The 22,300-nt window shown below is 48.5% G+C and overlaps 1 protein-coding gene across 1 annotated transcript in view; it reads left to right on the top strand.

The window, feature by feature from the left end:
* The window catches only part of FAM222A (family with sequence similarity 222 member A), a 52,015-nt gene that overhangs the window by 19,207 nt on the left and 10,508 nt on the right, over positions 1-22,300 (top strand). Inside the window, exon 2 of the mRNA XM_012756509.3 lies at positions 8,654-8,781. Coding sequence (XP_012611963.2) covers positions 8,700-8,781 — 82 coding nt within the window. The 5' untranslated portion in view covers positions 8,654-8,699. The remainder of the gene's footprint in view (positions 1-8,653; positions 8,782-22,300) is intronic.

The following is a 22,300-nucleotide window of genomic DNA, read 5'->3' as shown; positions in this document are numbered from 1 at the left end:
AGCACCAGCCGCCGCCTCCAGGTGGTCAGAGGGTGAAATCCATCTTGAAAAGTTCTTTTCGCTTTTGAGGAAGCCCAAAGTAGTGCATGTTCATTGTAGAAAAATTAGGAATACAGAAAAGCACAAAGAAGAAAAATACAGCTGCCCGGAGTTCAACACAGTCACTTGGCCAGGCGGCGTGGCGGAGCCCCGGGTTGAACCCAGGCAGTCTGGCCCCAGCACTTCCTAAATCACGGTGCGCTGTGCCCAGATGACACGGAATGCACTCCCCAACCATGAGAGCGGGGAGGGACACCCCAGCTCACGGCAGAGGTTGAAAGCTGGAGACTGGCCTAACAAATCGGGAGAGCTCACGAGCTCCGGAATTGCTAGGCCAAGCGTTGGCGCTGTCGTAGGCCAGTGTCCTGTCCTGTTTCCCAGCTCCTGTCCTGAAGGCTCCACTCACTCCTGCCCCAGTGTGACCTCTAGACGCAGCTGCTGGTCTTGGCATCAGGCTAAAAGTTAAGAGCACTTTTATCCGCTCTCCTCCCCCACCTTCCAAACACTCCACCTTCCAAACGCCCCTGGCCCATTCTTGCCCGGGGGCCCAGGCTCCCTCCTCATCTCCCCCTGGGTCTGAACCCTCCAGCCCCACCTGGCCCAGGCCCACCGCTGTCCCTCCACCAGCCCTGTCACCCTGGCCAGCCCTCCCCTCCTGTGTCTCCTGACAGGTCCAACAGCAATGGCGTCTTTCTCAGTTGCAGTGCAGGTTACATGAGGTGACGTCTGTAAAGTGCTGAGCCTGTGGGGAACAATCAAAGTAAAACCCAGCTCTTGTTGTTGCTCTCACTATTACACTTTTCTTCTTCCCCATTGCCTGGTTTAACCCTGAGCTGGGGGTACAAGGACTCGGGGAATAGGTGAAAGGATGGCTGGGAACGCCAAGCCCCTCCCGGCTCCACTGTGGGTCTTCCCTTTGCCCTTTGTACAGTGTTCCCTCCTCCAGGATCCCCAGTGTCACCTGGTAACACCCCCACTTTGGTCTCCATTTACATGTTGATTCTCCAGAAAGGTTCTGTGACCACCTCCAAAAAATCTGGGTTGGGGGTCTTTCGCTGAGCTCGCCAGCCCCCACTGTAGCATCAGAGCACCGATGCTGCTCAGCATCCGGGCCCGGAGCTCCTGTGCCCCCTTTGCTGGTGACTCAACTGCCACCCTCCATTGAAGAGCCAAGGCCGGGACTAGGAGAGGGAGGTTCAGCCCCTCCCCACACTCCCCCCCACTTGGGATCTGGCTCTTTAGGAGGTGGGAGCTGAGTGGGGGGTCTGAGGTCTGGGGTCTTGAACCCCCAGCCAAGGCTTCCCAGAGGCTTACTGGTTTGAGAATGAGCCCCACCCATCTGTTTCCAGGAACTGCCCCCCAGGGGCCCCTTGGATCTGGGAGAGGGCAGCAGGGTCTGTTGCCAGGGGCAATGGCTGCTCTTCGCCCTTCCCTGGAGAGGGGCTTTGGAGCCTTCATAGGACCCCTCTCCCCCTGGCACCTTCCCTGGGTCACGCCCTGCCTGAGTCAGCACTCGTCCATGGGAAGAGGATCTCCCTGCCTTGAGGTTGGGGATCCCTCCCTGGCGCCGCATACGCGGGGTGCTCTCGGTTACTCACCAAGAGGCTTGTTCTCCCGCAACGTGGAGCGACTGCAGGGTCCCCGCACCTGCTCCTTTCTTTCCAGTCTCCACGTGTTTGCCTGTGCGGTCCCTTACCTGGGACCCCCTTCTCCTGCCTCCTTCATGGGGCTGTTTCCTACTTACCTGCTTATTATGGTCATCAACAGCACTAACACTGGCTGCCACTTAGGCTGCTAGCACCAAACGACCCTGGCACTTTATTTGTGAAAGTTCATGGTAAGGAAGGAACCCTTTTTCCACATGAAGAAACAGAGGCTCAAAGAGATGGAGAGATTTGCCCAAGGCTGCAGAGTTAAGGGATGAAACTGGCACTTAGTTAAGGTATAAAGCTCGGGCATCTACCTCCGAAGCCCAGGACACAATCCTGTCCCTATCCTTATGAGGCAGCTGCTGTGTCTTTCCATCTTGACATCCCCAGGCCAGGTAAAGTGGCCCCGTCATGACTACCACCTGTCTCCCTGCCTTGTAACTACCCCTCTGCTGCCTCCTGCCCCCTCTGGGGCTGTCACTGTCCCAGCATCTAGCATGGGAACTGGCACCCAGTAGGCGCTTAATTTGCCATGCTGTCTCCAGGAGGTAACCATTTCCCATGGCGACTGATAGGCACTCGCGCTGGGAGCTGGTCATGGTGCTGAAAGGCCTGGGGACAGCCGCCCACCCCGAGACCCCAGCCCGGTGTCCCAGTAGGACACTTCTTGAGCCCTGACTGCCCGGCCATCCTCTTGCCCATCGCTACTTTGGGCGATGTTGTCCTGAGGGCCTCAGCACAGGTGCTGGTGACAGCACCGAGGACCCATGGAGGAGGAGTCAGGGAGGCTCATGGGGAACCCAGTTCTTCGACTATGCGTCACATGTTTGTCATGCCCCTTGTGTGCCCTGGAGAAGCCTGGGCTCCAGCTGAAGGTCGAGTGGAATTTTAAGGGGTAGAGACCCCGGGAGGGATCGCATGGGCAAGGACCTGCAAGCGTGCAACAGAGAGGTGCATGCTAGGGCATGCCACCTCAGGACTCTAGCTGCCACCCAGAATTGGTGGTTGTCACTTTACTTTTTGGTGTCCCTCAGAGCCCAGCCCAGAACCAGGCACAGATGTGCGAGAAACAGCAAGCGAGGACTGAACGGGGGGCCTGGGGCCAGACAGGGTCTGGCATCTCTGTCCTGGGAACCGAGGGAGCCTGGCGTGCTCTGGGATTTGCACTACAGAGACCCCTGGCCCGCAGGGGTAGGCGTGGGCGCGGCAGTCATCTTGGCAGAAGATGAGGCCTCCTGTTAAAAGGGGCAGTGCCCACCCCCAACCTTAAAAGAAAGAGAGTGCAAATCCCCTTCTGGTGCTGCGGCCCGAATGGCAGTGGGAAATAATCACTTTTCACAGGCCCCTTATCCACAGCCCAGCCCTGTGCCAGTTTAATCAGCAGTGCCCGTGCGACTGGAAGAATCCCCGGCTTGAGAGATCAGGAGAGGGGTTAAAGAAAATTACCCTCGCCTCCTCCATGCTAATGTAATCTCTAACCAGATCTGCCTAGCCGCAGCTCAAATTGCTTTTTAGATTAACATTTAATTATTAACAGGGTCCCTTGGAAGGCCTCGGGCTCAGAACAAGGATGGGGGAGGGAACGGCAGGAGGGAGGCGGGGGTGGGCTTCTGCTCCCGCTGCCTGGCAGAGACAGAGGTGGGTGGGGAGAGATAGGGAGAGAGGAGTGGGTAGGGGAGAAGGTCAGGAAGGGAGAGAAAGAGACAGCAGGGAACGGGGAGAAGGCAGACACCAGGACAGAGAGGCAGATGGAGTTAAGGACAAGGGTGGAGATGAGAAGGACAAGACAGACAGCGTGTCGTCCTGCCAGGGCCAGGGTCTGACTCTGGCATCTTGAATCCAGTGCCCATTCTCCCCAGTCTCTGGGCCTCCGACCACTTCAGGCTCTTCCCTACATTGGGAGCAGACTGTGTGACCAGGCAGCAGGAGAGACTTCAGTTCCAGCCCAGGACATACAGTGAGAACCACAGGGGGTTCCCACCAGCCTGCACCACAGCTGTGAGGTGCTGGGCTTTCCCAGCTTCCTGTCGCATCCCCACTCAAGATTCTAGATCCCTCTAAGATAGGGACTGCACCTAGAGCCCCCTTTGTGTCCCAGCCGGCCAAGGACCCAGCCCTGTGCCTCGCACAGAGCCCTGGATTATGTTTTAGAGCTGCTGTGGCTTCCTCAAGGTCACCCAGCCAATCAGAACCCCAGTGCCTGGCCTCCACCTGGCAGGTGCAACCCTGAGGCGTCCAGGGCTGGCTGTCCTCTCTGAACTCCCAGTCCCATCAGACTCTGGGAGAGTCCTGGCGTCACCTTCCCCGCCATGTCCCAGCCAGTCATCGGCCTTGAATGGAGCCCAGAAGCCAAAGTAGGCAGCTGCGGGGGGAGGGTGGGAGAGTGGGACAAGAGCCCATGGCCTTCACAGCCGCTGGGCCCTGCTGTGGAGCCCGAGATGTCCTCGCGCTCTGCCTTGCCCCGGGGCCAGCCCAGCTGGGCAAGGGGCAGACAGCTGGCATGCCGATGCATGTGGGAAAAGGTTGGAGGCAGAGGCCAGACAAGTTCATTTTTAACTCGGGCTGGATTCGGAGTGGGAGGTCGTTCTGGCCGCTGTTCCCTTCTCGCCGACTGCCATGCTTGCGGTACGTGGCGCAGGGCTGGCTCCCTAAAGATGCCCGGGAGGTATTTGCCACCTGGATGAATGAGCGAGTGAATGAATGAATGGGTAGGTAAGAGGCAAGGCCTGGGCTTTACTCATCTCAGTGTTCTTCTGCCACACGGGCCTCGCCAGTTGTGCTCTGTGACTGTTTATGGGACGAGTAAGTGGCCCTGCGGGAGCCCCTGCCCGCCCTCCCCTCTGCTCCCCTCCTCCCTCTCTGGATCGCAGCCCCTCGGGGAGTGGAATCAAAGTGGATTCAGGAGCTGGGGAGAAGCAGGCCATGGCTTGTGCTCCTCCCTGCCGAGCTGACTGGGAGCTGGGGGCGGACGGGACCCCCGCCACAGCGGAGCTGCCGGATGTGTGGGGCTGAGGGTTCCGAGGCTGGTCAGGGTTGACGTCCTCAGGCTCTGCCGCCTGAAAGCTGTGTGGCCTCATACAGATTGCTTCCCCTCTCTGTGCCCATTTCCTACTCTGTGACATGGGGCCACAGAGGCCACTAGGAGGAGGCAGGGAGGTCGAACAGACAGATGCACACGTGGGTTCGGCACAGCGGGCAGTCAATAGATGCTCGCCACTGTCACTAGCATGAATGTGCACATCACTCTTTCCCAGCATCCCCCCCCACTGGCCTGTGGGCTCCCTGACGCCCCCTGCAGCCAGCCAGACGGGGATGAGATGACAAAATGTGGGCAGGGCCAAAGGCCCCAATTCTCTGTTCTTTTAATAAAAATAAAGACAGCCTTTCACCACCAGGCTCCGATTCATTGTTCTGCCAAGGCTAGCAGCCCAGGCTCCATTCCTCCTCGGACTTGGAAAGTTCCTTCCTTTCTTTCTCCTCCCCTGTCACATTTCCTTTATCTAAATCCTCAGCTATGAAAGGGCACATCCACAGCTGGGGGCGTTATCTGGTGAAGGGGACCTTTTCCTCCCTGTCTCCGAGATAAGGCGCCTTATCAGCCCCCATGTCAGGGAAGGTGCCAGAGCATCCTAATCATTGAGGCTTTCGACATTTTCCCCTCCCTTACCTCCCCCCTCTTTTTTTTTTTATTATTAAAGTCACAAAAGACCTTGAGCTTATAAACAGTCTGATTTGCAGATAGGGTTTGAAAATGAGCAGCGCTTCCTGGATGGTCCCTGGCGGGGAGTAATGAGTCCAGGACGGGGGCCGTGAGGGGCTGGCTCTCTGCAGATGGGATGGCACCAGGCAAGGAGGGGGACACGAGGGGGTCACAGGAAGACCGTGTTTTAAGCGCCCACCCCCTCCTGTCCCTGCCTTGCTGTGTGACCTTGTGCAGGACGCTCAGCTTCTCTGGGCCTTGGTCAGTTCATCTGACAATAACCAATTCATTGATTCAGTCGCTCATTCAACAGCTGTTTATTAAATGATAGACTCTTTGCCAGGGACTGGGGGGGAGAGAAGCAAAGAAGACACAGTCCTTGCTCTTAAGAAAACTCACAGTCCGGTGGAGAGAGACGTGAAAATGGCAATCACAACTCTGTGTGACTAGCGGCTAGCCAGAGAGGGGGCAGTGTGAGAAGGCAGACTTGAGCTGGGGCAGATCGGGTGGTGCTGCCGTAGGCAGAGGGCCCAGCATGGGCACGGGTCTGGAGAGGCGTGAGGCAGCCAGGCTGGAAGGAGGGCGGGGGGGACCATGAGAGATGGGGGCGCCTTGGGACATAGGTGCTGGGGATGACGGGAGGTGGCGGCAGTGGCCCATTCGTCCTGGTCATGCGTGGCTGGCCCCTGCCCCCTCCCCTACTAGGCCTCCCACCTGCCCCCAGCAGCAGGGCACAGCGTTCCTGGGAGAATGGGCAGTGAGTTGGGGAAACTAGGGGTACAGAGCAGGGGGTACAGGAAGCAGGGCCTTACCTACGGGACCTCCAGAAGTGAGGGACAGAATGATCCAGGCAGCTGCCCTGGCAAAGCTGAGCCAAGGCCTTAACTCAGATGCCTTCACTTCCTGAAAATCCTCCGTGGCCCCTGAGCTCAGTCCCTTCTTGGGTCCTGGAACTGCCTGGGCGCCCAGCACAAGAGCACTCTGAGAACCAGACTCTGGGAGGGCAGGTGATGGGGTCAAGAGAGGCTCCGAAGTAGGCGACCTGCCCCTGCCCCCAACAACTGCAGCCCCTGGCCTGCCCTTTTGTGCCTGCAAAGCATGCTGGGATATATGGCCCATGGGGGAGTAGTCGGGGGGCTGGGCTTCTGGACCCCGGCACCTGGTAGGGCTGGGAGTGGCCAGGTGGCCCTGGCGCGCGGTGGCACGTCCCCATAGACTGCCTGCGTGTACATGAGAGGACTCCAGAGAGTGCCAGCAGGCGTGGAAGGGCATGTCACGCAGCACACAAGTACACGTATGTACATACATGAGCGTGCACCAGCGTGAGCGCGCATGCGTGCCCAGCACAAGCGTGTCCGAGCGGGGCAGAGCGTGTGCGCGCCGTGTCCTCCAGGCCCCTCCGAGGCTGTGGTGGCCGCGGGCCCCGGCCAGGCTCGTGCCTGCCACCTGCTCACGTCCCAAGTCCCCGAGGAGAAGAGCGGCGCTGCCTCCCCGCAGTCAAGGACTTTCATCCTGCAATAAGCCCCACTTCATTCCCTTTTTAAACTGTATAATTTCTGCCTGATTGTAATGGCCTATTTTAAAATTACAAGAAATCAAAGCCGGGAAGTGGATACTGCAGCTTTTATTGCGCCGCCGCCGTGTTAAGGCTGGCGATGGGGAGGTGGTGAGAATCCCCTCCCCTGCCTCCCCTCCCAGCACCACCCATCCCCCACTTTCCCCTCTCTCTCTCTCTCTGGGTTTTTTTTTTTTTTTTTGAGACAGTAATAGGAGAAAATTGGTTTTGAAACTGAATAAAAGTCCCTTTCAGAGGAAATCATTTCTTTCAGGGTACCTTTGCTGAAAGTAAAATAGAGCATAATGAAAGGTGGTTACGTGATTGTCTTTCATTTGCCGAGAGGCCAGGACAGACGGGAGGCTGCAACCGTCTCGGGGAAATACAAGATTGGAATAATTGCGCCATAACAAGGAGCTTGTTGTGAAATTAGTATCTTAAGAAAGTAGTGAAAAAAGGCTTTTCCTCATGAATACTTCATTATTAGAAGAAAGCGGCAGAATTTAGGGCTGCAGACACCTGTTTAGTATTAAATAACTTCCCTTTCTTCCCCCCAACACACACCCTCTCTCTTCTTTCTCCTCCTCCTTTTTCCGAAGCAGCGGGAGGACTGAGGTGACCCAGCGTGGCTGCTCGGGACGTGGGGGGACAGGAGGTGGTGGGGCCGGGGGTTCTGGGTGGGTGGACATCCGGGGTGTCCAGGGTTGAGCTGACACCTGGACCCACCTTCTCCTTAGCAGGAAGAGAGGAGGAGAGGGACCTGGTACCTTCACCCTCCACTCAGGGGCTCCGGGGAATGTGCCTCAGCTTCCCCACACGTTACCTGCAGGAAAGTGGGTTTTGTGCAGATAAGGCGAGTTTCCGTGAGCGCCAGGCACCGGACTCTGGGTGAGGGAGTACCACCTGGACCTGTGTGGAGCCACGTCTGAGCTGCCACCTAAGTGGGGCAGGCACAGACCTCCGTATGGCCTGGCAGGATGGAGCTGCCATGCGTGGGTGGCCCTGCCCTTCCCATTTGGGATGAGGATCCCGGCTCAGGGCAGCCTTGGTGGCCTGCTGGGGCTGGGCCTAGGGCTCAGCGTGGGTCAGGACTGGCAGGCTGCTCATTCTCCCAGGGACATCGCATCCTGGCATCGCCCCTCCAGGGCTGCTGTGTGAACACGCCAGGCAGGGGCAGACCAATACACCCACGTGGCCACTGGCATTTCCTGGGTACCCCTCTGCGTAGACTCCACAGATGACTGGGTGGGGTCTTCACCCTTAAAGAGCTCAAGGGCAGCCTGCTCACGGGGGGGGGGGGGGGCCTACGAGCCAGCCAGGGGTCCTCACCAGCAGGAAGGACAGCCTGCTGTGGGACAGGGAGTGGGGAGGTCTGACCCAGCCTGGAGGAGCGGGGCAGCCCCCTGGAGCAGGTGACCGCACAGTAGGCGGGGCCAGGGCCACGTGACTCGTTGCTTCCAGCCCTGTCATGGTGGAAGTCCACCACTCGGGAGTCCTGGATCCTGTCCCTTCCTGTGAGGCCACAGATGAGCCTCTTGATGCCTCAAAGCCCTGGTCCCCTTATCTGTCACGTAGGGGACAAGGGGTGTCTGTTCTGAAAGTCTCTGATGTCCTGTGGGGCACTGGGGAGGCTGCTGGCAGGGACTCCCCGGGGTGGCAGGAGGTGGGCACGGAACACCCCGAGTGACGAACCCCTCTCCCTCCTCACAGGGACCCTGCCGCAGAGTGCACCCCACCAGGGGCCCCCAGCTCTGCCATGCTGGCCTGTCTGCAGAGGACCCAGAACCCGCCGGGCCAGCACCTGGCCTGCCCGAGCAAGAGCCTGGAGCTGCGCAAGTGTGAGTGGGACCCCTCCCCCTCCCGTTGCCCTCCCCTCCTCCCCCTCGCCCACTCTGAGTCCACTGGGGCCGCTTTCTGTGCCTGCAAGCTCCGGCTCACGCCCACCTCTGGCCTTTGCAGGGCAGGTCGTGGACAGGGAACGCCATTCGACCCTGAGCATGTCCCCCACCTCGACCCTGCCTGAGAGTGTCTGTGTTCTTAGCCCTCTACCCGTGCTGTGCCACCTCCCTGGTGAAGCACTTGGAAAGAGTTAAACACAGGGAGGTCTGCACAACATTCTGGATGTCTAGTATCTCTTGGGAAAAAATCCGAGGGTCTGGTAACCCAGGCTGCGTTCCTGCACCGCAGCGACTGGTTAGGGCTGGGCTCCTGCCTCTGTAATGGGGACATCCATTCCCATTTACCAAAGTCCCACCCCTCCCCATTGCTCCTGTCCTGCAGCCAGGGATCAGCTGTCATTTGTCGTTATGCTTAAACTGTGGCTTCTTTATTTTCTTTCCAATATGTATCTGTAGACAAGATAACACACTTACGTGATCCAAAACTCAAAAGGAAGAAAGGGGCATACAGACTAAAGCTCCCACCCACTCCCCTGCCCAGAGGCAGGTGATGTCAGCTTCCTGTGGGTCCTTCCAGATGTTTTGTGTACGTCCCAGCAAGTACATGTGTACGTGCCTATTACACACACCCATCTTGCACCTCATGTTTTACTCTGCAATATATCCTGTATGCCGGCTTCTAAAAAGCTTCCTTGCTCTTTGCCATATAGTTTTCCCCAGCAAGGATGAACCGTGACTCACTCGGCCAGTCCTCTCTTTAGACTGTACCCAACCTGTTGCCGTGACAAGCAATGCCACAGCAATAAACCCTGTGTCACAAGGGTGTGGCTAAAACTTCAGGGTAAATTTCTGGGAGTGGGCTTTGACCTTCAAATTGGGCTTTGACCTTCACTGGGTCAAAGGTATGTGCGTTTGTCATTTTGGTAGATGTGGTTGGACAGATGTCTCTAGATGTTGTACCTGTTGACACCCCACAGCACCAAAGATGACAGGGTGGGGTCTTCACCCTTGTGTGAGAGGGTCTGTTCCCCATGCCCGCACCAACACAAGCATGGTAACAAACATTTAGGCTTTGCCGAGCAGTGAAAACAGGATCACGGTGTAGTTTTAATTTAGTTTAATATGAATGATATTGAACATCTTTCCCCATTTGAGCTGATTGTTATTCCTTTGCATAATCTGTTTATCTCCTTAGCCCATTTGTTCGATCGAGTGGTGGGTTTTGTCCTTTGATTTGTAGGAGCTCTTTGTATATGATGGAATTCGACCTTAGTCTATCAAAAGAATTGCAGATGTTTTGTGTCATACTCAGAAAGTCCTTCCATAGGCCGAGATTTTTTAAAAAATACTTCTCCAAGGTTTCTTCTAGTTTTGTTATAGTTTTAAAAATATACATATGATCTCTATGTTTTAAAAGGTTGCTTCTATTTCTTTTATGGTATTTCTAACAGTACAGGACTTAGATTGTTGTGTAATATATCTGGTCTAAAGTGTGAGGTGTGGATCCAAGTGTATGTAAGTGTCAGTGTAATATTGTTTTAATTATCATAATGTTATATTTTTAAAATGTAACAGCTTTATCGAGATATAATTCATATGCCACTCACCCCTTTGAGGTGCACAATTCAGTAGTTTCTAGTACATTCACAGACTTGTGCAGCTATCACCGAAGTCAATTCTAGAACACTTTCATTACCCAAAGAAGAAACTCCTGTCCAACATCAATGACCTCCTCATTCCCCCAGCTAACCCTTCTTTTTTTTTTTTTTTTTTTTGAGACAGACTCTTGCTTTGTTGCCCAGGCTACAGTGAGTGCCATGGCATCAGCCTAGCTCACAGCAACCTCAAACTTCTGGGCTCAAGCGATCCTCCTGCCTCAGCCTCCCAAGTAGCTGGGACTACAGGCATGCGCCACCATGCCCGGCTAATTTTTTCTATGTATATTAGTTGGCCAATTAATTTCTTTCTATTTATAGTAGAGACGGGGGTCTCGCTCTTGCTCAGGCTGGTTTTGAACTCCTGACCTTAAGCAATCCGCCCGCCTCGGCCTCCCAGAGTGCTAGGATTACAGGCGTGAGGCACCACGCCCAGCCTACCCCTTCTTTTTCTGTAGATTTCCCTATCTTGGAATTCTTTTGTGACTGGCTTCACCCACTTAGCACATTTTCAAGGTTCATCCTCACTGTAGCATGTCTGTACAGGTTGAGTATCCCTCATCCAAAATGACTGGGACCAGAAGTGTTTCGGAATTTAGAATTTTTCAGATTTTGGAATATTTGCATTATACTTACCAGTTGAACATCCCAAATGTGAAACTCCAAAATGCTCCAACAAGCATTTCCTTTGAGTGTCATGTCAGTGCTCAAAAAGTTTTGGACTTTGGAGCATTTTGGAGTTGAGATATTCAACCTGGACCACATTTTGATATTTGATGGAGCTTGTTGCTCCTTGTTTATCCAGCCCCCACCTGAATTTCCTTGGGTGTTTTATTTACTTTCCTGTCTGAACTGTGGAATCCACTTATCTAAGGTGAAAACAAAAGTCCTGCTCATGTTTTAATTGGGATTGTATTACGACTTTTTGTTGTTCTTGTTGTTGTTGTTTTGAGACAGGGTCTTGCAGTGTTGCCCAGACTGGAGTGCAGTGGCTGTTCATAGGTGCAAGCATGGCATTCTGTAGCCTCGAACTCCTGGACTCAAGTGATCCTCCTGCCTCAGCCTCCCCAAGTGGCTGGGACTATAGGTGTGTGCCACCACACCTAGCTGCATTATTACATTTATAGATTTAGGAAGAAATGGCATTTTTATAATGCAGCTCTTCCCTCCAAGAACATGATAGCCTTTCTGTTGTGTACCTCAGGAATTTAACAGTTGCTTCATTTAGATCTTACACATCGTTAGGTTTATTTCTGGATAGGTTAGCTTTTTTGGCTGGTCTTTTTTTTTTTAATTTTATTATTTGCCTGATATGATTTGTAGGGATAGTCTTTTTTTTCCATAAATTGAGGTTGTTTATATGAAGGCGATTAACTTCTGCCACCTTACTGAATTCATTTATTGTTTGCAGTGGTTTTTCAACTTAGGCTCTTAGGTTTTCCTGTTATACTATCATATCATTTAAAAATGATAATTTTACCTCCTACTTTGTTTTATTTTTTAATTTGTCTTATTTAATAAAGTTGGCTACTGTCCCTGGAATGAGGAAAAATAATAGTGGTGATAATAGACATTCTTGCTTTGTGGCCTCTAGGTTTCCTAATTAGGCAATGTTGGTTTGGGAGCAGATATTTTACCAGGTTAAATAAGTCTCCATGTATTCCTGTTTTATTAAGGATTTTAAAAATCAAGAATGGAAGGTGAACTTTGCCAAATTACTTTTCAGTGTTTATGAAGACAATCATATGTTATCTTTCCTTCAGTCCATTTAATATTGAACTATCCTTGCATTCCAGATTAAACCCCATTTGGTCATGGTGAATATTTCTTTATAATATACTACTGTATTGGATTTGTTGTTTTATTTAGGATTTTGACCTCAGTTTCATTGGTGAGATTACTTTTTACTTTTCGTTTTTCTAATTTTTGGAGCGATTTTGGTTGGGTTTTGCTGTATTGCACTTGCTTTGCAAAGAAAACGGAGGCTTTCCTTTTTTCTGTATGGTTTGGAACAGTTTAAACAGACAGCATTATTTGTTCTTTAAAGTTTTGATGATCCCCCATGAAACTGTTTGGACTAGTACATTTATTTGGGGTGATGGGTAGCTTTTAGATAATGTTCTCTATTTCTTCCATAATAATTTGGTCTACTTTTTAATTGTTCTGCTTCTTGAATGAGTTTGCTAAATTATGTTTTTCTAGAAAACTATCCATTTTATCCAGGTTTTCAAATTTATTTGCATGCAGTTGAAAGTTTTTGCAGTTCTTTCAAGTGGTGGGTGAATCAGCCTTATTTCTTACATTCGCTATTTTGTGCTCTTTTTCCATTTTTCTTCATTGGGTTAGTTAGCTAATGACATTATTTTATTTGTCCCCCCTTCCTCAAAGATCCGTTTTAGGATTTTGTGGTTTCTAATTCATTAATTTATGCCTTTATCTTTAGTAAAGCCTTCTTTCTGCTTTCCTTAGGTTTTAATTTCTTGAGTTAGAGATTTAAATCTTTATACTGATAAACAAACAAACAAAAAACAGGAAAACTTAAGGCTATGAAGTCTCTGAGCACTGCTGAGCTATACTGTCCTATAGGTTCTAATATGTAGTATTTTCATTACTTTCTAGGTATATTATAATTTTGATTTCTTCTTTAACCTAATACTCATTGGAATCCCACCTCTCAAGTATTATAGTAGGTGCTTTTGTGTTTCATTACTTCTAGATTTTTTTTTTTTTGCATATGATCAGATCTACTTTCTTAGAATTTATTAAAGTTTTCTTTGTGATATAATCTATGGTAATTGTTGTGAATTTTATGCACTTTTTATGGGGACTTGAAAAGAAGATATTGGCTCTGTTTTCAAGATTCAGAGTTTAGTGTATACCAACAATTATATCCACCACATTATGTTGTTAGGTTTTCTATATCCTTACCTGTCTGGGAGAGAGAAAGGAATTAGACACCTATTGCTAACATGTTCCTATCTATTCTTCTTGTAGCACCTGTAGCTTTGGCCTTATAAATGGTGATGCAATGTTATTTAATGCATAGATATTAATACCTTAAATCTTCTTAGTGAATTACATTCTAATAGATAAAGTTGAATCCTGGCCTTTTTGGCCTGAATTCAGTTTTATCTGTTAAGATGGTAATCTCTGCTTTTATAATTCACATTTTTCTTGAAACTTTTGCCAATCCTTTTAATTCAACCTTTCTGAATTACTTTATTTAGATGTGACTCATGTAACTACAGAGCTGGATTAAGCTTTGTGATCCAATCTGAACGCCTTTTTTCTCCTTTAATAGAGTTTAGCCCATTTACATTTATTGGTATGACATATCTGGTCTTAGTTCAATCATTTTGTGCTTTAATTGCTTTAAAAAGTCTTTCACTATGTGGACTGTGTTCTCTGCTTTGTTTTGTGTACCTACTACTCATAAGGAAGGTTGCTGCTTTTTTTCTAGTGGTATGACTGCAAATAACTCCTTAATTCTCTATTTCTTTAGAATAATATGTTACCTTCCCTAAGAGAAATACAGTGATCAAATTAGTGTATTTCCTTTTTCTCTCCACAACATTTTCTTGGGGGTCATGTCGTATTATTAAACCTCTGTGACCTGTCATCAACTTTAAATGATACCTTTTGATTCCAGCCATCAAAGATAAGGATATTGATCTACTTATACTCCTCTCTCCTCTGTAACTGTATTTTTAAGGCTTGTAATGTTAGCATCTGGCTATGTCACCACCACCCTCAGGATGTTTCAATCCCAGTCTCCTAGATAAATCAGAGATTTGCTCAACACCAATATCCCAAGTTAGCCCTCTAGCACACTGCTTAAGAATGCCCCATGCTGAACCGTCCTCGTGGAGTTCCAGTCACGTGTGCTCCAGTCCCAGAGGAGCACAGTCAGAACGTCTATCTGTTGCATTTATACTTGAGTGGGTAAAAAAGAAAAAAAAAGTTCCTGGGTCACTCTGTTTCCTTGAGGATTTTGTAGGCTTTGTTCTACTCTCTCCTAATGTTGCGTGTTGCCATGGAGAAGTCGAAGCGATTTTTTTTCCCTCTTATATTTGATCTTTCCATATCTTTCATGTCCAGTTACTTTATAGGTTGTGTCTTGCAGTTCACCATTCAGAGTTGATTTTCCCTGGAACACGGTACCGTGCCCTTTCGGCATGCAGATCCAAGGCTTGTATTATTTTAGTCTCCTTCCTTGTGGACTGAAGTTAAGCATATATGGGCTGTCTTTTACCTCTCTTCCCTCTGGACCATTTTCTGACCAAGCCTTTTCTAACACCTTATTTCCTTTTCACATTGGTCACTTTTCTTCCTCTGTTTTTGGCACTTTCCCCTTTACTTTGGTACTTTTCCTTATTCTACTCTTGTATATCTGCTTTGTGTTTTTGCTTTATAGAAACAATTGCTTACTAAGTTTTTCCCCTTGACGATGAAATCCTTGGCTGTCATCTTCATCTCTTCTGTTACTGTTACACCTTCTTCTGATTGGAAGTGTTTTGACCACCCATGACTTTACTCTAATGCTTTGCCTTGTCCTCATGTTTTCATGTATTTTGATTAGGTCCTATGCTGGCTCAATTTGGATGACTTACCTTAAAAGGAAGTGAATTTTTCCCAGCCCAGCTGTTTGCAGAAGGGCTAACTGGAACTTTACTTATGACCCAGGGTTTTGTATGTGCATTGATTTATCCTTTATTCCCCCAGTTGCCTCAGAGACACACAGGTTCCTACAAGTATGGCTTCTCTGTGTGACTTTGTATGTAGCCCTGCCTTCTTTGCTTTTCTGAATCGAGTGGGTCTAAGAGAAGCTTGTGTCACCAGCAACACACCTCTGCTTTCACTGCTGCAAATACAGGGTTCAGATTTTATACCTCAAGGTGCGCTCATTTTGGGGAGGTGTACTCTGCCGGTTCTTTCTGAAACCTACAGCTGTGGAACCTTTCCTCTGCTTCCCTCAGCCCCACCTGATCTCTGCTGCTCCTGGCAGCTGGTCCACCATTTTGTTTGTTTTTAGCAGTTTCCCTGCTGCATCGTATTTTCCATTGTGTGGATACAGAATGACAACATTTAACCATCCCTTTGCTTGTGGACATTTAGTTTGTTTCTAGTCTCTCGCTGTTCTGAGCAGTCCTGTGATGAACATCTTTGTCCATGTGTACCTGTGCAAAAAAATTCTCCCAGGCTGGACTTGCTGGCTCAAAAGGTCTGTCCATTTTATTACCTTTGATCGCTGCTGTCGACGGCTCCCTGTCTTGCCTCTGCTGCTGGCGGGCTGGAGGCAGAGCCAGGCCTGCTGACTGGGGCTCATCCTTCCTTCCTGCTCCAAGGCAGGAATGAGAGAGCGTGGCAGGCCACCAAGGACGTCCTGCTTCCCCTGCCCACTCAGATCCTTTGACATCTCTGTGCTTATTGGAAAAGACACTGATGCTGCCTGTAATTGAAGAGCACAGGAAAAAGGGAGGCAGGAAGAGAGATAAGCAAATTGAATTGAGCGCCCTGCTGCCGGGCAGTGCCTGGACACTTGGCCAGGGAGGCTCCTGCCCTTTCCTCCTGGGCATAACTCTTGGGTGATCAGGGCCTACGCCTCTCCTGTTGCCTCCGGTCAGAACTGAGACAGGAAAGGCTGACCCTGAGCTCTGACCTTTGGCTATGCTGCATTTTTTGTTTTGTTTTTTAATTACTAGATACATCTTTTAGACAAATGTGCTGCATGTTTGACCAAAGGAGAAAAGTCTTGGCCAGGCGATGGGCAGCGTGACCTTGGACCACTCGATCGCCCTCACGGGGCCTTTGTCCCCTTTTGTAAAGCAAGAGGTCAGACGAGGTGGACCTAAGAGGCCATCCAGTTCTGACCATCTACGATGATCATGTCAAAAGCTCGGTGGAGAGGGGGAAAAGGTGGCCCAATCTGGACCCCTGTCCTCCTTTTCCTGTCAAATGGGGATCAGAGTAGCCCAACTGCACAGGGCTGTCATGAGGTCTGGCCACCACGTATGCCTAGAACGTCCCCAGTGAACCAGAAATGGCTGCAGTTCACCTCTCTGGAATCGAAGGTCAGGCTGGACAGAGGCGGCAGGGTGTGTGTCTAGGAGCCTGGGGGCGGGCTGCTGTGGCCCATTCTAGGTGACTGGAGAAAGTAACCTGGAGAAAAAGGAAGGAAGACTTCCCTCTCCTCCCAGGAGAGAGTCCATCCCCCTCCACTGCCTCAGGCCTAAGATCTTAGGCTACTCCCAGCTGGCCAGAGTCCCAGGCCTAGACAGGACCTGGCCACCCCTGGGACAGAAGCCCGTTTAGCTCGGCTATGCAGGACCTTCCCTGCTAATAAATACTTGACTTTCTCATCACGGCGTTAATATACAAACTTTTGAATCACACATTGCTGAAAATACAGGCTGCGCAGAAGCCCCGGAGAGCCAGCAGGGCCGGTTCTCAGAGACTAGTCCTCATGCGTGTCCAGGCAGCCAAGGCACTGACCTGGGCCAGCTACCCCAGGAGGCAGACGTGAGCTTCCGCCCTCCTGTGCTGGAGCCTGGGTAAGTGATGCAGCCTCTCTGTGCCCCCGTGCCCACCCAGCCCTCTGCCCCAGGGAGCTGAGATGGGTCATGTAAAATTCTAGCTGTGCCCCAAATGCAGTGTGTCTCAGGAAAGTGAGCGACTGCACCTCAGTTTCCACTGCTGTGACTTGGGGAAGGGAAGGAGAGAGGTCCCGGGGCTTGGAGGCCAACTCAAACATTTACCCGCCCCCATCCCCAGGCCCTGGGAGCCCCTCCCGCCCACTTCCATCCCTACAAGGGGACAAGAGGTTGCCTCACTCAGATGGCTCATCTGCACTGCTGAGCAGTCCGGAGGGCTTGTAACCCCCCAAGATCGGGGAGCAGCCCCCCCTGCACACGCCCATGACCCTGACAGGACAGAGCCACAGCCCAAGCCACCCAGGGCCCCGCCAGCATTCCTGCAGGTACCGCTGCCTCCACCAATGCTAATACGATACGGAAGAAACAAAGCAATTTAAAATTCCAATGGAATTAAAAACAAATCTTGGGCCGCACAGCAGATTCAATTACGAAGCCGTTTCTGAGCGCAGCCTGAGGGATGGAGGGAAGGTCGGTGCTACCCCTGCCGCGGGAACTGGGGGCCTGGGAGAAGACAGAGGCATTGCCCCCCCAATGTATGATTTAATAAATAAAAATAAGCTCCGAGCCAACTAGGAAGGCAGGCTGTTTCCTTCATCTATGACAGAGCATCCAACCTCGATCTGAGGGCTGATAAATAAACCTGAAGGTTGGTAACATCAGGGGACAAAGATCCAAGTCACCGCTCGTCCACACCTGCCCAGCAGTCCTAGCCAGCCCAGTAAGACACGAAAGGTAAATTAAAAGGTAGTATCAGGATTAAAAAGGAGTAAAACTACCTGTATGGAAGACTCAAGAGAACATGACTTCAGCAGGATTGCGGTATGGGATCAATGTACAAACGCGACTGTATTCTTCTACAACAGGTTGGCGCACTCTTTCTATAAAGAGCAGATATTTTCAGCCTCGTGGGCCACACGGTCTCTGTTGTAACTTGTCAGTGCTCCCAGTCTTGCACAAATACAGCCATAGACTATGTTATGTAAATCAATGGGCATAGCTGTGTTCCAATAAAACTTGACAAAAGCAAGCAGCAAGCCACTAGTTTGGTGGCCCCTGCTCTACGCCAACAACAGACAGTTGGAAAATATATTTTACAAAGATGCTATTGCAATATTTTGTAAGTTTTACTGAGATATAATTCATATACCATACAGTGCACCCTTTCAGTAGTTTTTAGTATATTCAGAATCATGCAACCATCACCACTACATTCAAAAACATTTCATCACCCCAAAAAAGAAACCACAAACCCATTAGTAATAACTTCCCATTTCTGCCCAATCCCCCCAGCCCCCCAAAAACCACTAAACTACTTTGTGTCTCCATGGAGTTGCCCATTTTGGACATCTTCATACAAATGGACTCATGAATAAGTGGCCTCTTATGACTAGCTTCTTTCGCTTTATGTTTTCAAAGTTCATCCAAGTTGTAGCATATATTAGTACTTCATTCCTTATTGCTACATATTATTCCATTATGTGGATATACCGTGTTTTATTTATCCATTCATCAGTTGACGGACATTTGGATTTTTTCCACTTTTCTGGCTATTCTGAATAATGCTGCTGTGAACATCCGTGTACGAGTTTTTGTGTGGACATACGTTTGCATTTCTCTTGCGTATATACCTAGGAGCGGAATTGCTAGCTCATATAGTAATGTTGTTTTAACTTTTTGAGCAAGTGCCAGCCAAACTTTTCCAAAGTGGCTGTACCGTTCTACATTCCCACTGGTGGGCTGTGAGGGTTCCAATTTCTCCACATCTTCATCTTCATCGGTATCATCCACCATTTTGATTATGGCCTTACTAGTTGTGTGAAGTGGTAGCTCATTGTGGTTTTGATTTGCATTTTCCTGACGACCCAGGATGGTGAACATCTTTTTACATGCTTATTGGCCTTTATATGTCATCTTTGAAGAAATGTCTATTCAGCTCTTTTTCCTTTTTTTAAATTATTTGTCTTATTATTAACTTGTAAAAGTTCTTTATAAATTCTAGATACAAATCTCCTATATGAGATACATGATTTTAGAGCTCCCCTGGCATGATCCGTTAGCACTCGGTACTTCTGTAAGAGATGTGATTTGTAAATATTTCCTCCCATTCTAGGATTGTCTTCAATTTCTTTGAATCACAAAAGCTTTTAATTTTGATGAAGTCTAAGCGCCTTTTGTTGCTTGCTTTTGGTATTTTATCTAAGAAGCCTTTGCTTTAACCCAAGGTTATGAAGCCTGTTTTTTTTCTCTAAGAGTTTTATTTTAGGTTTTAGCTCTTCCATTTAGGTCTATGTATAAATACACTTTGAGTTAATTTTTGTGTATGGTATGAGGAAAGGATCCAACTTCTTTGGCATGTAGACATCTATTTGTCCCAACACCATTTGTTGAGACTACTCTCCCTATTGAGTTGTTTTGGCACCTTGCTGAAAATCACTTGAGGGTTTATTTCTGGATCCTCTATTACATTAATCTATATGTGTAGCCTATACCAACATACTGTCTTGATTACTGTAGTTTTGTAATATGTTTTGAAATCAGAAAGTTTGAGTTACCAACTTTATCCTCCCTTTTCAAGATCATTTTGGCTATTCTGGATCTAAGGAATTTTGTGAGCAGCTTGTCAATTTCTGCAAAGCAGCCAGTTGAATTTCTTTTCTTTTTTTTTTTTTTTTTTTGAGACAGGTTCTTGCCTTGTCAAACAGACTAAAGTGCAACGGTGTCATCATAGCTCAATGAAGCCTCGAACTCCTGGGTTCAAGTTATCATCCCACCTCAACCTCTGGAGTAGTGTGCCACCATGCCTGACTTTTTTTTTTTTTTTTTTTTTTTAGAGAGAGAGAGGTTGTCAAGCCAGATGAAATTTTGATAGAAATTTGCATTGGATCTGTAGACCAACTTAGGGAGTATTGCCATCTTAATATTTAGTCTTCCAATCCATGAACATGGAGTATCTTCCCATTTATTTAAATAATTTTTCAACAATGTTTTATAATTTTCAGATTATGAGTCTTGCTCCTCCCTCTTTTGTTAAATTTATTCTTAAGTATTTTATTCTTTTTGATCATATTGTAAATGGAATTTTCTTAATTTCATTTTGCATTATTCATTGTGAATACATAGAAATACTATGAAAACTAACCTTGCTGAACTTACTCATTCTAACAGTTTAGTGAATTTCTTAGGATTTTCTGTGTACAAGATTGTGCCACCTGTGAATAGAGATGGTTTCACTTCTTCCTTTCTAATCCATACACTTTTTATTTCTTTTTCTTGTCTAATTGCCCTAGCTAGAACCTTCAGTACAGTGTTGAATAGAAGTGGCAAGAGGAGACATCTTTGTCTTATTCCTGATTGTGGAGGGAAAATATTTAGTCATTTACTATTAAGTGTGATGTCAGCTGTAGATTGTTTCTTGAGAATTTTTATCATGAAGGATGTTGATTTGGCCAGTGCTTTTTCTGTGTCTATTGGGATGATGTGGTAGCTGCCCTTTATTCTATCACTATGGTGCATTACATTAACTGATTTTTAGATGTTGAACCAACCTTGCATTCCTGGGATAAGTCCCACTTGGTCATGGTATATAATCCTTTTTCTGTGTTACTGGGTTTGGTTTACTAGTATTTTGTTAATTTTTTTGTATCTATATTCATAAGGGCTACTGTTTTTTTTCTGTGTGTGATATCTTTGTCTGGTTTTGATATCAGGGTAATACTGGCCTTACAGAATTAGCTTGGAAGTATTTCCTCCTATTCTGTATCTTGGAAGAGTTTGTGAAGAATTGATATTGTTTAAATGCTTGGTAGATGCCAGGTGCAGTGGCTCACGCCTGTAACCTTAGCACTCTAGGAGGCCAAGACAGGAGGATTGCACGAGGACAGGAGTTCAACATCAGCCTGAGCAAAAGCAAGACCCTGTCTCTACTAAAAATAGAAAAAATTAGCCATGCATGGTGACATGTGCCTGTAGTCCCAGGTAATCAGGAGGCTGAGGCAGGAGGATTGCTAAAGCCCAGGAGCTGGAGGTTGCAGTGACCGATGATCACACCACTGTACTCTAGGCTGGAGACAGAGTGAGACCCTGTCTAAAAAAAAAAAATAATAAAAAAAGGTTGGTAGAAATTCACCTATTAGGCCATCAAGGCTTTTTCATCATGGGTAGTGTTTTGATTGCTAATCCAATCTCTTTGTTATAGGTCTATTCCGATTTTCTGGGTTTTTTTTTTTTTTTTGGAGACAGAGTCTCATTGTTGTTGCCCCGGCTAGAGTGCTGTGGCATCAGCCTAGCTCACAGCAACCTCAAACTCCTGGGCACAAGCGATCCTCCTGCCTCAGCTTCCCGAGTAGCTGGGACTACAGGCATGTGCCACCATGCCCGGCTAATTTTTTCTATATATTTTTAGTTGGCCAATTAACTTCTATTTTTAGTAGAAACAGGGTCTCGCTCTTGCTCAGGCTGGTCTCGAACTCCTGAGCTTAAACGATCCGCCCGCCTCAGCCTTCCAGAATGCTAGGATTACAGGTGTAAGCCACCACGCCTGGCCTTAAGTGAGTCTGGATAGTTTGTGTCTTTCTAGCAATTTGTCCATTTCACCTAAGTTATAATACAATTATAATTTATGACAGAGCCTAAAATAGACAAAAAAGATAAGTGGCCTTTATGGAGAAAAATAAGTTTATTCAGTGACATTTTTAAAAGACCTAAATAAACTTAGAAATATGTTCTATGCATAGACAGAGATTCAAATAGAAAAAATTCAGTCCAGTCCCTACATCTTGACCATGTTTGGGTGTAACTTGAGAAGTTGACTTTGAATGAAGGCCAAGAATGGCCAAAGCACTTTTGACAAAGAAGTAGAAGGGTGGGTGGGGGAAGGGGCTGACAGAGGGGACCGGGAGACAAAGCAGAACATCTAGAAATGGATGCATGCACACGCGAGCTCACTCTAAGGTCAGAGTGGGGCTTGCAGATCACTGGGCATCCATAGCAGCCCTGGGACACTGGAGCCCTACCTCACACCATATACCCAGAGGAATCCTGGGCAGGCTACAAATCTAACACACGGAAAGCAAAACTACACCATTCTTTGAAGAATATCATCTCTGGGGTAGGAAGGATTTCCAAAATGAGAGAAAGGGCACAAATAAATGA

Source organism: Microcebus murinus, chromosome 22 (assembly GCF_040939455.1).
Source record: "Microcebus murinus isolate Inina chromosome 22, M.murinus_Inina_mat1.0, whole genome shotgun sequence".
Lineage (NCBI taxonomy): Eukaryota > Metazoa > Chordata > Mammalia > Primates > Cheirogaleidae > Microcebus > Microcebus murinus.
Note: the sequence above shows the minus strand (reverse complement) of the source record. Positions and strands in the feature narration are given on the sequence as shown.